At 43.0% G+C, this 14,223-nt stretch overlaps 2 protein-coding genes across 3 annotated transcripts in view; one reads left to right on the forward strand and one right to left on the reverse strand.

Moving 5' to 3' along the window:
* Positions 1-783: 783 nt before the first annotated feature.
* On the reverse strand, positions 784-6,003 carry SMIM20 (small integral membrane protein 20). The gene is made up of 3 exons (XM_082281675.1): positions 5,243-6,003; positions 2,499-2,555; positions 784-1,226 (listed from the first exon to the last, which is right to left on the reverse strand). Exons 1-3 carry the CDS (start codon positions 5,898-5,900, stop codon positions 1,189-1,191), a joined length of 753 nt encoding a protein of 250 aa, XP_082137801.1. The 5' UTR covers positions 5,901-6,003; the 3' UTR covers positions 784-1,188.
* Positions 5,846-14,223, forward strand: part of SEL1L3 (SEL1L family member 3) — a 36,025-nt gene continuing 27,647 nt past the window's right edge. For both annotated transcript variants that reach the window (XM_082281673.1, XM_082281674.1), the window contains exons 1-3: positions 5,846-6,016; positions 10,157-10,724; positions 12,266-12,392. In XM_082281673.1, the coding sequence (XP_082137799.1) occupies positions 5,960-6,016; positions 10,157-10,724; positions 12,266-12,392 (752 nt within the window). In that variant the 5' untranslated portion in view covers positions 5,846-5,959. The remainder of the gene's footprint in view (positions 6,017-10,156; positions 10,725-12,265; positions 12,393-14,223) is intronic.

Raw genomic sequence — 14,223 nt, forward strand, 5'->3', positions numbered from 1 at the left:
TGGATCCCCCATCCCTGGAAGTGTTCTAAGCCAACCTGGATGGAGCCCTGAACAGCCTGGTCTAGTGGAAGATGTCCCAACTCATGGCAGCAGGGCTGGAACTAGATCATCTTTAAGGTGCCTTCCAACCCAAACCAATCTGTGATCCCTACACAGAATGAATACCCTCACTCTGGCTCCAACCATCATGCAAAATGACCCGAGAACTCAAAGGATTCAAACACGACCACATTTTCCCAGAAAGCAAACAGAAAATATTCTAATGCTTAGAGTGATAACAGAAGACTAAATAAAAAGTAACTCAGAGGAGGAAAGGTGTGTCTGAGTGGGAGAGTAGTGACAAAGACAGGTAGAAATGGAACAGCAAGTAGCAGAATGGCAGTTTGGAAAATAACACTGAAAACATGGAGTCTTTCATCTGTTGTCCCAATAAACTGTGTGATGTCCAAAAAATAACAAACATCTGCTAACGTTAGGAATAACACTCTCTGCGCATACATTTTTCAAAACATACAGGATCCTGCAGTGGTCTTTAAAATGTTTTATGTCATAATGCTACTTACTTAACGACATTAATTTTCTCCAAGTTGAGTCTGTTTTGCCTGCAAAAGTAACTGGTAGGCAATCTCCTTGTGCTTATCCAGACCCATGAGCTTTGTCATTCTGTTTACTCCTCCAGCCCTGTGGAGGAGCAGGAGTAAGAAGAATGGCCAGGGGGGACACCTGGCAGGTGCCCAAGATACCTTCCATACACAGTTGCAAAACAATGAAAAAAAGTACACGTTCATTTAAAAATTTTAATGTACAAATTTACACTCACCATGTTGTAACTTTCAAACTAGGGAGGAAATTACAGCAGTCTGCATGATTTATTCTATTCATTATTACAAGTGTCTACAGATTAGAAAAAAATCCTTTTTCCTTTTCTCAAGGAAATAAATATTTCATGTCTATACTCTAGAATCATTCAGCTCTCTAACAGTCTGTGAGCTATGCACCAGCATTCTCTCTCAAAACTAGCATGTTTTTATCTCTTGGGATTCCAACCAGTTGCCTTTGTTGCTCCTCATGCGCCCCCACAGCATATTCAGAATTCTCCTCCAGCGACACCCAAAGACACACTTCAGCGAAAGAAGAAGCAGCTGAAGATGTCCATCTTCAGTTTTGCAATACACCCAGCCGCCAACATTATTTTCTTCCAAATGGATCCGACCACACTTTTAACCCTACAAATCAAATATGAGAATACCAGCAGTTGATAATTAGACTGTTGGAGAAAAAAAAAGACAAGAGGTATGCTATTCCAGCATTGTGTATTAAGCAATGAAAGAAGCCAACAATTTCTGCACTGAATTCGCAACTCTGCTTAAACTTGCAAAAATATATACAAAGACAACCTCATGTTGATCTTAAGCTTCAGATAATGGAAAAATCTATCACAGTCATAGGTAAGGTGTTCTGATATTGTTGGATCAATCCTTTAGAACTGCACCTTACACTTAAATTTGTCTAGGTTTCATTTTCAACTAATGGATCTCATAACTTATCAGCAGCTAAATTCAAATTAAAAAGTTACACTGAGGAGAACTGGTCATCAAGTACATGCATCTTGGATAAATGAGCCAGTCCAATCCTCTTGAACATTCAGTAAAAAAGACAGGTTTACCAGATCTCTATTTCACAGTACCCTTCCAATAATACTTCCCTTCAGCATTTTACCACTTCCCTAAAAGGCACTAATGATCTAACCAATACGTGTTGTAAGATCATGGTTTTAATCCTATTTGATTTTCCCCCGCTGCTGATGTGAGGCTTTTTCAAAAAAAAAAAATACACTACCCTTTAACATATTCAGATATTACTTGTTTCATCAAGACAGGCACTCTCACATCTTTAATCAAGAAGTGCCAACCTTGCATAATGAACAGCCATTCCATTTACCATTATGAAAAAATGAACTATCAAGAATAGTCTGCCATACTTGAATTTTACTGCCCTTGTATGCTTTTCTAAGGCTTCCACTAGCAACAGCAAGGATCCAAAAGCTATTAGCATTGCATTCCAAATTTTCCTTGATGTGTAGTGGATTTCTGCATGGCCCATCCATCCGTGAGGCTGGAAGGCACTGCCAAAGTGCTGATGAACTCTGTTTCAGCAGAATTCAGCATTCCACAAAACTTTACAGCTACAGCTCAACCTATCCATAGTTCTTGTTTGCTCTGAGCTGGTTCAGAAGTGGAAACTGGCATCTATTTAAGAAAGTGTGAAGGCAACAGAAACTCTGCAATTTATTTGGCCAGTTAAGTCAATTTGAGTGTCACTAAACCCATACTTTTTTAGTGAGGAATTAGCCTGAAAAATAATTTAATGGCAAGTTTATTAAATATGTTTTCTCTGAATGTATTCTTCACTGTATTATTTAAATCCATATAAATATTCAGGCGTTACTTCAAGATGGTCTTTAAGACCATCAATGCAAACACATAAATCAAGTGTACCTGCAGGCTGAATGTCCTCTTGAACAATACCAGCTCGGTTTATTGACTGTTCTTTCTCTGGAAAACACAAAAGAAAGGATACTACTGAAAAAAACAAAATACTAGATATCTTGATTGCTCCCAATAAAAGAATCTTAAAAATTTTATTAATTCTAGATGCTACACCATAAATTCTGTTGGGTATCTACCTACACAATGCAAATGTAGTATTCCTACTTCACTAAGAAACTAATAGCTAGTCTGTTTTGAGAGACTACATACAATAAGATAATAATCTTAAAACAATGCCTACTGTTTAATAAAAGATGCCAAAACACCTTTCATGATCCCAACACTTAATGAATTACTTCTAGAAGCTATGATTCATATGCTCAACATGAAACTAGTCAAAAGTTTTTTTTCTTTTGGACAATTCCCATTTTCAGGCCATTGAAAGACCTTGTAAACAGATTTCATGACAGCACCTACAAAATTATTGCTTGTAAACTTTGTGAAATTCAGTATCTGAGGGATATTTCTCCATACATTGGGCCTGTTTCAGGCTTTTATTTTTTCTCTGAAAGACTCAACCACTTCCAAGAAGAGAAATGGAGAAAATGATACTATTTTCCCTTACTAAATGCCCCTCCTTTTCTTACATACTTCACCACCACAGTGGTACTTTGAAGCAGGAAGTCAAAGCTCAGGTGAATTAACCTTTTGCCCACACCACTGAACTTCTGAGGCCTTTAAGAACCTGCAGGGTGCGTATTCTCAGAGGAAGCTCAGAACTAAGCTCACCTTAAAACTTAAATTTTTCATTATCCTATCCCACTGGGAATGCACTGGCACTACATGTTATCAGGCTGTCTAGGTACAAGCCTAATGCTACTGGAGCCTAGCAGGAATATCACAGTAATTGACTCTCTTGCAAGGGGACAGGCACTAGAGGCAGATCCACCTTCTCCAGTTCTGTTCACTGAGCATGGTAATTCCATTTCATCTTTTTTAGGAGACAAAATCTCAAGGAACTGTCTAATTTCAAAAGAAAAGGTACAAAACCCAGAAGGGGAGAACAGAATAGATTAGGGCAAGGAATGAGATTTCCTGTAGGATATGAAGGAAAAAGATACTTAGTCTTAAGTGGAAACCTAGATTAGAAGAGAGGCAGGGACCAAAACAGGAACCAATCTGAGAGTTCTGAGGACACACTTGGGTCGAGCAGCAGGAGCTGTTAACTGGTCAGGCAGAGAAACCAGTGCAAAGAAGTAAGAGATGATAAATATGCAGACAGGACACAGAACAGTCATTAGGGAGACTGATGTGGGGCCTGCAAACTACTGGGAATGCAGGTAAGTGAAAGAAAGGACAACAAGGAAGATTGAGTCTTGGTGAGAGGATAGCCACCTCACAGGATTGGGAAGGAGCCAGGTCTCACAATTCAGAAAATCAGGAAATCTGTGAAAATGTCACAAACAGAAGTTGTCAAACCACTGGTTTAATTAATCCATGTGGAAAAGGTCTGTGCTGAAGGTCTCACAGTTCTACAAACATAGCATCCTTCAATAAAAACTTGCTTTTAAGTTAAATTTTACTTCAGCTTTGATGCAAGGCCAAAGCCCCTCCAGTAAGATCAGTAAGTTTGTTATCCTTTTTTATTTTTCCTTCCTAGAAATCTTCAGTTGTCTTGGCAGATTAACCACATGTATTTTCATGTGATCAACTTGCTTAGTTTCATACAAATTAAAGTGAGGGGGCGAGGCTGGTTGCACCGGAACTTTTTCCTCCATTTCCTTTAGCAGTATTTCACAGAAGTCGAGGATTAACAGATGCTCCCCTATGGAATACCCGCCTGGAGCCACGGAGGCTTTGCACCTGGATCTGCAGGTGCTCTCTAGGGCTTCCTGGATTGAGTCTATTGTGGGCTTTTGCAGGTTTTCCTGGCAGGTGTTTCTGGCACGAAAGCGGGGTTTTCCTCAGGTGTCAGTCTGAGGGACTCTGCAGACTGAGATCAGCTCTAGCAAATCATCACAACTGGTTGCCAAGTTTTAAATCACATTTTCAACTGCAGCTAGAAAACAAAACTCAAACAGCTCATAGAATCATTGAATAGTCTGGGTTCGAAGGGACCTTTAAAGACCATCTAGTCCACCTCTCCTGCACTGAGCAGGGACTTCTTCAGCTAGATCAAGTTGCTCAGAGCCCTGTCCAACCTGATCTTGAATGTTTCCAGGGATGGGACACCCACCACTCCTCTGGGCAACCTGTTCCAGTGGCTCACCACCATCATAACAAAAAAATGTATTCATTCTGTCTACTCTGAATTTACCCCGTTTTAGTTTAAAACCATTACCCCTAGTCCTATTGCAACAGGCCCTACTAAAAAGTCTGCCCCAGCTTTCTTACAAGCTCTCTTCAAGTGTTCTACAAGGTCTTCTCGAAGCCTTCTCTTCTCCAGGCTAAAGAATCCCAACTATCTCAGCCTTTCTGCATAGGAGAGATGCTCCAGCTCTCTGATCTCAATTTCTTCAACTGCATCTCAATCCTCTAAGAAACACCTGACGGGTGTTCTAAATCACGTGCTGGCCAGTAACTCGAAATAAGGGTACTGCGAGCTGTATTATTTCGGGTTTTCAGGTATCTCCTAGGCGAGCAGGAAAGCGCTCGGGAGTCACTCAGAAGCAGCAGCCCCAGCATTCCCCCAAGCCCGGGCACAGACCGCGCCACGGCCGGGCCCAGCCACGGCCCCCCGCGCAGGGACTCACTATATTCCTCCGGAAGCAGCAGCGGCCGGAAGTAAATGGGGTAAAAGGCGGCTCCCACCACGGCCACGAAGGCGCCGAAGATGCCGAGGGTGCGGGACAGCCCCGCCATCGCCCCGGCGGACACGGCGCGGGGCCTGCGGGCGCCTTCCGGGACACGCGGGAGCGGCGCGGGGCGGCCCGGCCCGGCGGGAGCAGCGCCCCCGCGCGGCCGGCGGGGCGCAGTGCGGGCACGGGCCCGGTGCCGCCGCGCTGTCAGGCCGGCCCGGGCAGCCCGAGATGATGCGCCCCAGGCCCGCCGCCCCGCCCTAAAGCGCCTCGCCCGACAGCGGGAACGGGAGATAGCCCGGGTCGCGACTGCGCTGGTAGCGCAGCGCCGAGGCGGGAGGGCGGGGGCCGCCGCGGAGCCGCCAGGGCAGCGGGCGGGCGCGGCCCTGCGCGGGGATCCCTCCCGGGCGCGCCGCTCCCGGGACGCCGCCCGGCGCCTGCTGTACGGAGCTGCGAGGAACCTCCAGAGAGCAGCGCAGCACGACCGGCGCTCCGCGTCTCCTGGCCCGGCCCCTCCGCACCTGCGGCGGCGGAGCGAGGCCCTGCCCGGCTCTGCCCTGCCCTGCCCCGCCCGGGCGGCGGCCCCTCCTCCAGGAAGCCGGATCTGCCGCATCCTTGTCGCCCGGCCGGCCGCCCAGTCCCGGGGGCGCTGGGCACCGCCGCAGCAGCAGCATGCGGCCCCCGGCCGAGCCCCGCGGCCCCCCTCCGCTGCTCCTCGTCCTCCTCACGGTGAGTGCCGCCGGCCCCGCACCTGCCCCCGCGCCCCGGCCCAGCCCGGCGTCGCGGCAGGGGCCGGTCCGTGCGGGGCCGCGGGTCGTACGCGCAGGGAGCCGGCGTCCGGCGGTGCGCGGAGGGGCTCGGTGCCGGGGCCGCCCCTCGGAGCCAGCCCCCGGCTGTCCGGCCTGGCCCCGCGCCCCCTCCCAGCCCCCAGGGTCACGCTGCCTTATCGAGCTGGGGGACGCCGAGTCGGCCCATCGAAGTGTTAAGCCTTCTGCCCTGAGTAACGATAAATTTCTGGAGTGGATAGAATGGGGAGGCCTTTGACATCGGCTGACAGAATGCCGACTGCGCGTAGTGCTGCACTGGCTTATGGAAATAACCGCTTTTTAGGGGCACCTACTAAAACTACTTTTTCATCTTTTATGCTGCTAAGCATAAGCTCTGGTCAAAGTCTTTGTATGCCTGTACTATGTTGGTGCTGATGGAAAGCAGCAAATCAATACCCCTTTTTGTCATGTCTTTTCACACATCTTAAAATGTAGCATGATGTGTTGGGCATTTGCAGGTGAAGGACTGCGGTTATCTTCAGGTTTTGTGCAAACAGGTGCAGGTTTCATAGGGTTATGTGGAACTCGTGGAGGGTCCTGTTGAGATCAGCAAGTGAAAGAATACTTGCTCAATCATTTCTGTATTATTATGTGATTGAAAATGTTCAGATTCCTAACACTTGCTGTGTTTGCCTCCCAAATTGATTTTTATACCAAGATCTGATGGGATGACTTGGGCTAATTCATTCAGATTCGGCAGGATTTAAGAAAAGAAAAAAAAAAAACTTTTACAGCTTTAGTGGCTAAGTTGCCCCACACAACAAAGCCTTTATGTCTGCCTTGTTGAACTTTACATAGTTCATGGTAATATTTCGAATCAGCATAGCTGGCCTCTTTACTGTGCTGGGAAAGTTTTGTATTTAAGTCTCATAATCACTCTCAATGTGTAATTCTTTCATCCTTCCTCTGTGTCAGAGGTGATGCACATTTAACTCTGCCCTATCTTACATAACAAGAAGGGAGGAGGGTTCCTCACCAAGTAGGAGCATTTAAATGATAGACACTCCATGCACTGTGTAGAGGTAACCAAGTGGTAACGGAGACTCAGTCATGGTCTGAAAGTTTATGGTCTGCAGTCTCCGCCAGACCTCCATCGCTGTGGGGTTGCTCAGGGTTCTTTGCTCCATGCTGTTTACTGGATGAGCCTCCTGAAGGGTTTGTTAGGTGGGATGGAACAGCAGACTCAAATGTACTTCATGCCTTTTGGCAGCACACGCCTCAAGTAATACCCAGGGACCAAAGAATGCAAAGTAAAATCTCCTGTGGGGAGCCATTTAGCAGATCAGGCACTACAGGAAAGGCACTAGATCAGCAGAGCTGAAGCTAAACTTACGCATCAGCAGTCGTGGTGCATTGTGCTTAAGTGCTCTAGGAACATCATGGAAATTGTTCTGCAAATAACTGGCTTTGGGTTTCAGAGCTTACTGCTTTGGGATCCCCACCACAAAATTTCTGCCATTCACTGGAAATAAGATGAACGTATTCATGCACTGCTGGATATTTGTCAATGAACTGTGGCAGACCCAAACTGTCTTTGCTGGGGGCTAGTTCCCATCTCTCTGTATTGGATAACCACTGAGAAAATTGAGAGCTGGCAGTGTATGTTTTGACAGTAAGTGTGTGTGGTGTGGTAAGCACACAGTAGTACCCCTATGCTTTGCAGTATCTACCTGGTAGACTTTTATGTCTTGTGATACACACATGGCATTGTGTTCATAGTACATTACCCTCTTCCTCATGGCACAGCCCCCATATTACAAAGATTAAGCTACTTACAAGCACTCTTTATTGTAAGATCAAGAAATATGAATTATAACCATCAAGTACAAGAGGTTTAGGATGATCTGTTACAGCTGCTATGGGCTTTTAATGCTTTTGGAAGTATTTAAACCAAAGAATTATTACATTGGAAATGTAAAAGAATAGTATCTTTTGTCAAGTCAGGCTCTGAAAGAGACTCAAATTAGTATTAAAATCAAGGCTCTCTCATCAACTTTTATCTCAATATTTGTGTATGTGTTTTATCCCAACATATGGTAGACACCATACTATGTGTTCCAATGGACACCAACCTCCTGTTGCTATTCATTTTTTAGTCCCTTCAGTTTGCATAGTTTTTACAATATCAAAAAATCACAGAATATTCTGAGTTGGAAGGGACCCACAAGTATCATCAAGTCCAACTCTTAAGTGAACGGCCCATAAAGGGATCAAACCCACAACCTTGGCATTATTAGCACCATGCTCTAACCAACATCCATTTTGTAGAGTGGGAAATAAGGCAGAGGGGAATGCTGTCACTCCAAGACTGCCTGTTGTAGAAAGCCAAAATACTGAGTTGCATAGTGTATTGTGTTTAGCATTTTTTAGTGTTTTGTTTGTTCAAGTTGTATATCTTGGTGCTTACATGTGTTTATCAGTGTTCAGCATCACTGCACATCTCGCTTGCAGTGTCTCTTGTCAGATTCAAGAAGATAAAGAGCATTTGGTTGCACTTACGGAAAGTGGTTCAAGTGACAAGTTCAGAAACCTAGGAACACTAAATAAATTCAGCGATCTAGAGCTACCCATCTGCTAGCAATGATATCTAGCTTTTTCATCTAAAAGTTCCCTCATTCAGTTACATCTTCCAATGTCTGCCCTTAATAAAGTCAAGGTCTTGAAGTAAATAACCCCTCTATGCATAGTTGTGTTCCACTAACAACCCTTGAGCTCTTTTGTGCCTCTAAGGAGGCAGGGAACGGAGGGAAAAATAACCTTTGATCACACAGTTAAATCCAAAATCCTCATCTGTATGAACAAGGAAGTAGTGTAGGACTTAGTTCTGACTTTTCCTAATATTAACACCTTCACAGGCCTTCCTGGCTTGATGTTTTTTCAGTGTAGCTCTCAAGGAGTGTCAACGTATTTTTAAGAAATAAAAAGAGTTTATCATTAGGCACTTCTACTGATCCCCATATTGGACTGTGGGCAAGTCCTCCAGGTGCACAATACACAGTTTCTATGATTAGTTGAATCATAATCATATGATTAGAAATGTATTAATGACTAGGCCAAACCTTTTAAATATTTTGAAAATCACAATGAAAAATCCATCAATCCAAGATAGGTATCCAAGACAAATTTTATTTTAATTTGTTTAAACTTAGCGAATTTAAAAGTTACCCAAGACAGATCTCATTTTGCGCAACCTTAATGACCATCTTCCCTGGTAATCCTAAGTGACAATTCTGAATATTTTAGAGCAGGGGGCCTGGTGGAGCTGCTGTGCTGGTGGCTGGCCCTCAGAGCTGAGTAATCCCCAGTATCCTTGGCAGTGCATCAAGCTGGATGCTGACTGCAGGGCAGAAAGAAAAGAAGCTGTTTGAAGCCTTAGAGACAAGAACTTTAGTGTAGAGGATATTCTTGTTGTATGTTCAGGCACTCACTCTCAAACTATATATAGCGTACATAACTGTGGAGAGCTGCTCAGATTTCCAAGTCCATCTTCAGGATAGGAACATGTCAAAAATGAAACACTTCATGAATATTAATTCATTCTCAGCAAACCTCTGTTGTTGTTTTCTCCTTCTGGGACCTGCATGACAGGTAACAAAATTAGCTAACTTTTTAAGAAGGTACAGAAACATCAGGCTAGGATGGCAATCCTAGGAAACAACGATACGACGAATACATGCCAGTACCTTTTCGTGTACACTCCTTAGGCCTGATCCTAGGAACATGTGTAAATAGCATGACGTGTAAGTTGCTATCTTAGACCAGATTCCGCTTGCGTAAGGGCTGAAGGATACACCCTGTAAGTAAAATTTGTTTGTAGAAGCATGTGTAACTTGGAGAACTTGATGTAGGGAAGTTGTTACCATTAAAATCTTGATGGTGGCTCTCCAGTTATCCATGTCTGCTTGCTGTGTAAAAGAAACCTCATATTTTCAAGTTAAAAGTATGGTTTATAAACATGCAGTGTTCTGTTATTACTGTGAATATATAATCATATAAACTTAGATTCTTTGATTAACATGTCTGTGTTTGGGTTTTCTTCCAGAACTTTGTGATGTCCTTTGGAAAGGAGACATTACAGACAACAGCAGTTACTCCACAGTTTCAGAAAAATATGGATTATGTGGACTTTATCCATTTAAACATTTTAGAAAAGAAAGTTCTTAACAATTCTGAGGTTTCAGTTCAGTATTTATGTTCTAAGCCTTGTATTATCAGTTTGGAAGCAGTAGCTTCCTCCGAGTTCAGGACTGGTGTACCGGTGTATAGAAGGAGATGGAAGGATGAGAAGAACCTTTATGTTAGCAGAACTCGACAAGTACACTTGAAATTTCCAAGCATCATGGTTTACAGAGACGATTATATCATCAGAAACTCAATAATAGTGCACAGTGTGATACTGTACGCATGGATTAGTCACAAATCAGCTAGCAACTATGATGATGAGCAGAGTGAAGACTACCAGGCTGCGGTTGCCAAGAATTACACATTTTTAGAGGCAGTTCCACCTTTTGAACGGCCATATAAGGACCACAAAGTTTGTCTTCAGTGGGGTGCTGACTATTTGTGGATGCTCCAGGCGAATAGAATACCTCAGTGCCCTCAGGAAAGTGGTAGGTGCACTTTTTTTCCTCGCGGAAACTAATAACATCTCTGGTAAACTGTTAAAAAGTGCCTACTGGTAGTAAATAGTAAATGTTACATACAGTGGTTTACTTGGGAAGCATTGTTGAACATGTAATCTCCATAACTGTGAGGTTAGAGTTGCTGAAGCCATCCTGTTCTTCAGATTGTTTCTTCACAGCCAGCCTGGAGGTTGGTAGCAGGCTGGCCCTCTATTTTCTAAGCATATTCAAACAACTTTAGTCAAAACCCAGCAGTGTCAGTGGACATCATTCCTTTATCTTCAGAGAGAGTTGTTCAGTCCCTTGCTGCATTATTTCAGGGTCAGTTCTGCAGTTCATGCACACATAATTCTTGCACAAGTAGTCTTCTTCGGCTTAAGATGATGGCCTCACACTCAGAAACATATTTTCAAGTTTTGTAGTGAACTAAACTTTATAGCACCATGTTTTTTTCCCCTAGAACCGTTATGAACAAGCATTTTAGGAAAAGAAATAGTGGTTTTAAATAAAAAAGCATGTGTTGCCAACTGTATAGATTACTGAAACAACTTTGCTTTCTGAACTTTTTTTTCTGCCTATCTTTAGCTTTACACTTGCTGAGAATTTTTTTTGCCCTCAATGCATACTCAAAGCAGAACCTAAAGAGCCCATTTGTTCCTAAATTGTTCTCTCCTAGAAAATCCCATAATGGTATTTGTGTCATTTATTTTCGCTACATTTGCATATAAATGCTCTGAAGAAGAACAGGGAACATATTGCTTCCCTTAGGGGCTTTCTAAAATACTTGTTGGAGACAGCATGTGCTATCTGACAGCACTGTGAAACATCTTATTGTCTGTGTTATCTATTTCTTAAATCAGTATAATAGACAATAGGAGGAAATAATATTCAAATTTTGTTTCTTAAAATAATATTGTAACAAATTGCTTAGGGTTTGGTTTATTTTGTTGTTTTCTTGGGGTTTTTTGTTTGGTTTTTGGGTTTCTCTAGGCAAGCTGATGATACATCATGCCTTGAAGATTTTTCTCCTGTTTCTCAGGAGGGGCAGCTTTATCAGTTTTATTACAGGATTATCCATATCAGTTAAGAACAGAATTGGTATCTATGCATACGTATAATATAGAGAGGTGCAAATGGAGAGCAAGTCCAAGAGATGTGGAGTAATGTCACTTAGGCTTGACCAAAGATAGGATGAGATTTAAATGAGTAACATAAATTAAGACTTCTTGTTTACTAACTGGTTCTTTAAGTATCTTAGATTTAAATAAGTCTGCTCTTTCCCTGCTTCTAATTCCATCTGGAAACAGGCTCAATTTCACTTTTCATGGGTTATTTGGTCCAAGACTGTAACGTATTTAATAGCAGCAACTATTTAACTACAAGTGAACTTGTGTTTAAGGACTTATTGAAAGTTTGTATTAACTTTTAAACTGTTGTGTGATTTAAATGTTTGACTGTAGGGGTGTGATCTTATTAATTAGTTACCAATGCTTTCTGTCTGTCAGATAAAGAAAGATTGTATTTTGCAGATGGTGTCCAGCTTCTCGAATTTATATATGCTTCCAGTGGAGAAAAAACAGGAATTGTGAAGAAATTTGAACAGTTTGAAAACAGAGAACTTGAGACAATCAGACAACATCAAATTGATTATCCCATGTAAGTATATGCAAGTAATTGAACGGGGCTGTATTTGGGTTTCGAAGGCTATAGAATGTACTTAAACTCTTGGACTATACCACAAATTAAAGGAATACTGCCTAGTAATTTGAGAAAAGGTGCAAAAGGAACCTAGTTAGCAGACCCTTCTGATTCCAGTTTTGGACAGGCTTAAGCTGAACCTCAGGAAGATACTTACAGTATGTGTTAGTGCAGTGCTGTGTAGGAGGTGTGACTGGTAGGTGTAACTGAATGGGTTAGGTACAGCTAGGAGGCTGTTAGCTGTATCCTGCGGTCATGATCAGACTGCTGCCTCATGACTAGCTAACCTGGGGTTTTCTGCATTACAGACAGATCTGCATTTCTAACATTGTTTGCAGACCAAGAGCAGAGTAGGATTTCTTGCAAGGGCAAGCAGCATGAACAGCTTTATCCCTATAAATTCACACTGTAGTTTATTTTGCAGCTGACAAGCCCTTAGTGATAGAATCCTCTGCCTAGATAAGTCTTCCAGTTTGAGCTCACTCCAATTCCTTCTACCACTGCTGTGTAAACTCTCCTATTTAGACAGGAGTACAACTCCTTAGCCCCTGCATGCTTTTCAGTTACAGAGAAATCACTCTCGTAAGGTCATCTTGCTCAACTCTGGTCCCCCTTCCCAAAACTGTCACAACTCTTCAGTCATATTTTGCAACTTGAGGGGAAAAGAATATATAAATATACCTCCCTTCCACCAGATCCTCTTTCCCTGGCAACATCATTACAGAAGTAAGAAATGATTGCAGGAACTGGAACTTGCCTGCTGGTTTGCATTTGGCCTGCGGCCACAAGAAGAGTGCCAAAGAAGACTTGCCAGAGAGCACAGGTTGCATGCAAATTACTAGCTCTCAAACCATAAATGAAGCCATAAGTACAGAGCAATTTTTAGCTCCTGGTCTCTTCAGGATGGGTCTGCTGCCCTTTGCTCACCAACACAGTTGCATTCTGCTTCTGGCACTGAGGCACTCAAGCTCTTATTTAGAGTATATGGCATGAATTTATGCAGCTTTGTACCCACTCCACATAGTTCTTGCCTTCAGGTGATGTCTTCAGTGTGTGTCGTGGCTGTGTGACAGAACAGTGGTTCCCCACTCTACAAAAGGTCAACAGAAGCAGATGGATCTAGCTGAGGTGACTTGTTTGGCTCAATCAGGGATTTGTAAATAAAGAGCCCGAGATAGGTAACTGTCATTTGAGGTGGCTACCAGTGGAGAGCCTTCGTCAAGGGCAGGCTGGGACTGTAAGGGACTACTCACACTGTTTGGCATTCTGCAGCAATGGGGATATGAAATGAGTCAGCATTGTCCCAAACTCTGTCCCAAAAAATGTGTCCAGAACAAATACGGTCTCAGACTGGCAGTCAAGGATTAAATGGAGACTGAGGCAATTGAGTTTGCTGTATTGGCAGAGATGATAGATGAAAAGAACAATATATAAGCATGGATGCATGAGCAGTATTTCTGGAAGCACAATGTTTGCCTGTAGGTCCTAACAATCAATATACAAGTGATTGTCATTTACAAACCTTTCTACCTCATCCATGTACCATCTCTGGAGAAAATAGTGTTATTAGCTATTTGAGGCATAGTTTCCATTAGGGAAAACTTAATCACCCTTGAATTTTTTTTTAAAGCAGGAAAGCAGGTGTTAGGCTTTCAGACCTACAGTGGTTTAGTTTAGGAAAAGATACAAGGTACTCATGCTAAACAATTTCTTGAGAGAGAAGCAAGGCAAGCTGACCCAATTCTAAAATATTATAAACAAATATTGACCATTTTTATTGATTATAGAA

Source organism: Coloeus monedula, assembly GCF_965178545.1.
Source record: "Coloeus monedula genome assembly, chromosome: 5".
NCBI lineage: Eukaryota > Metazoa > Chordata > Aves > Passeriformes > Corvidae > Coloeus > Coloeus monedula.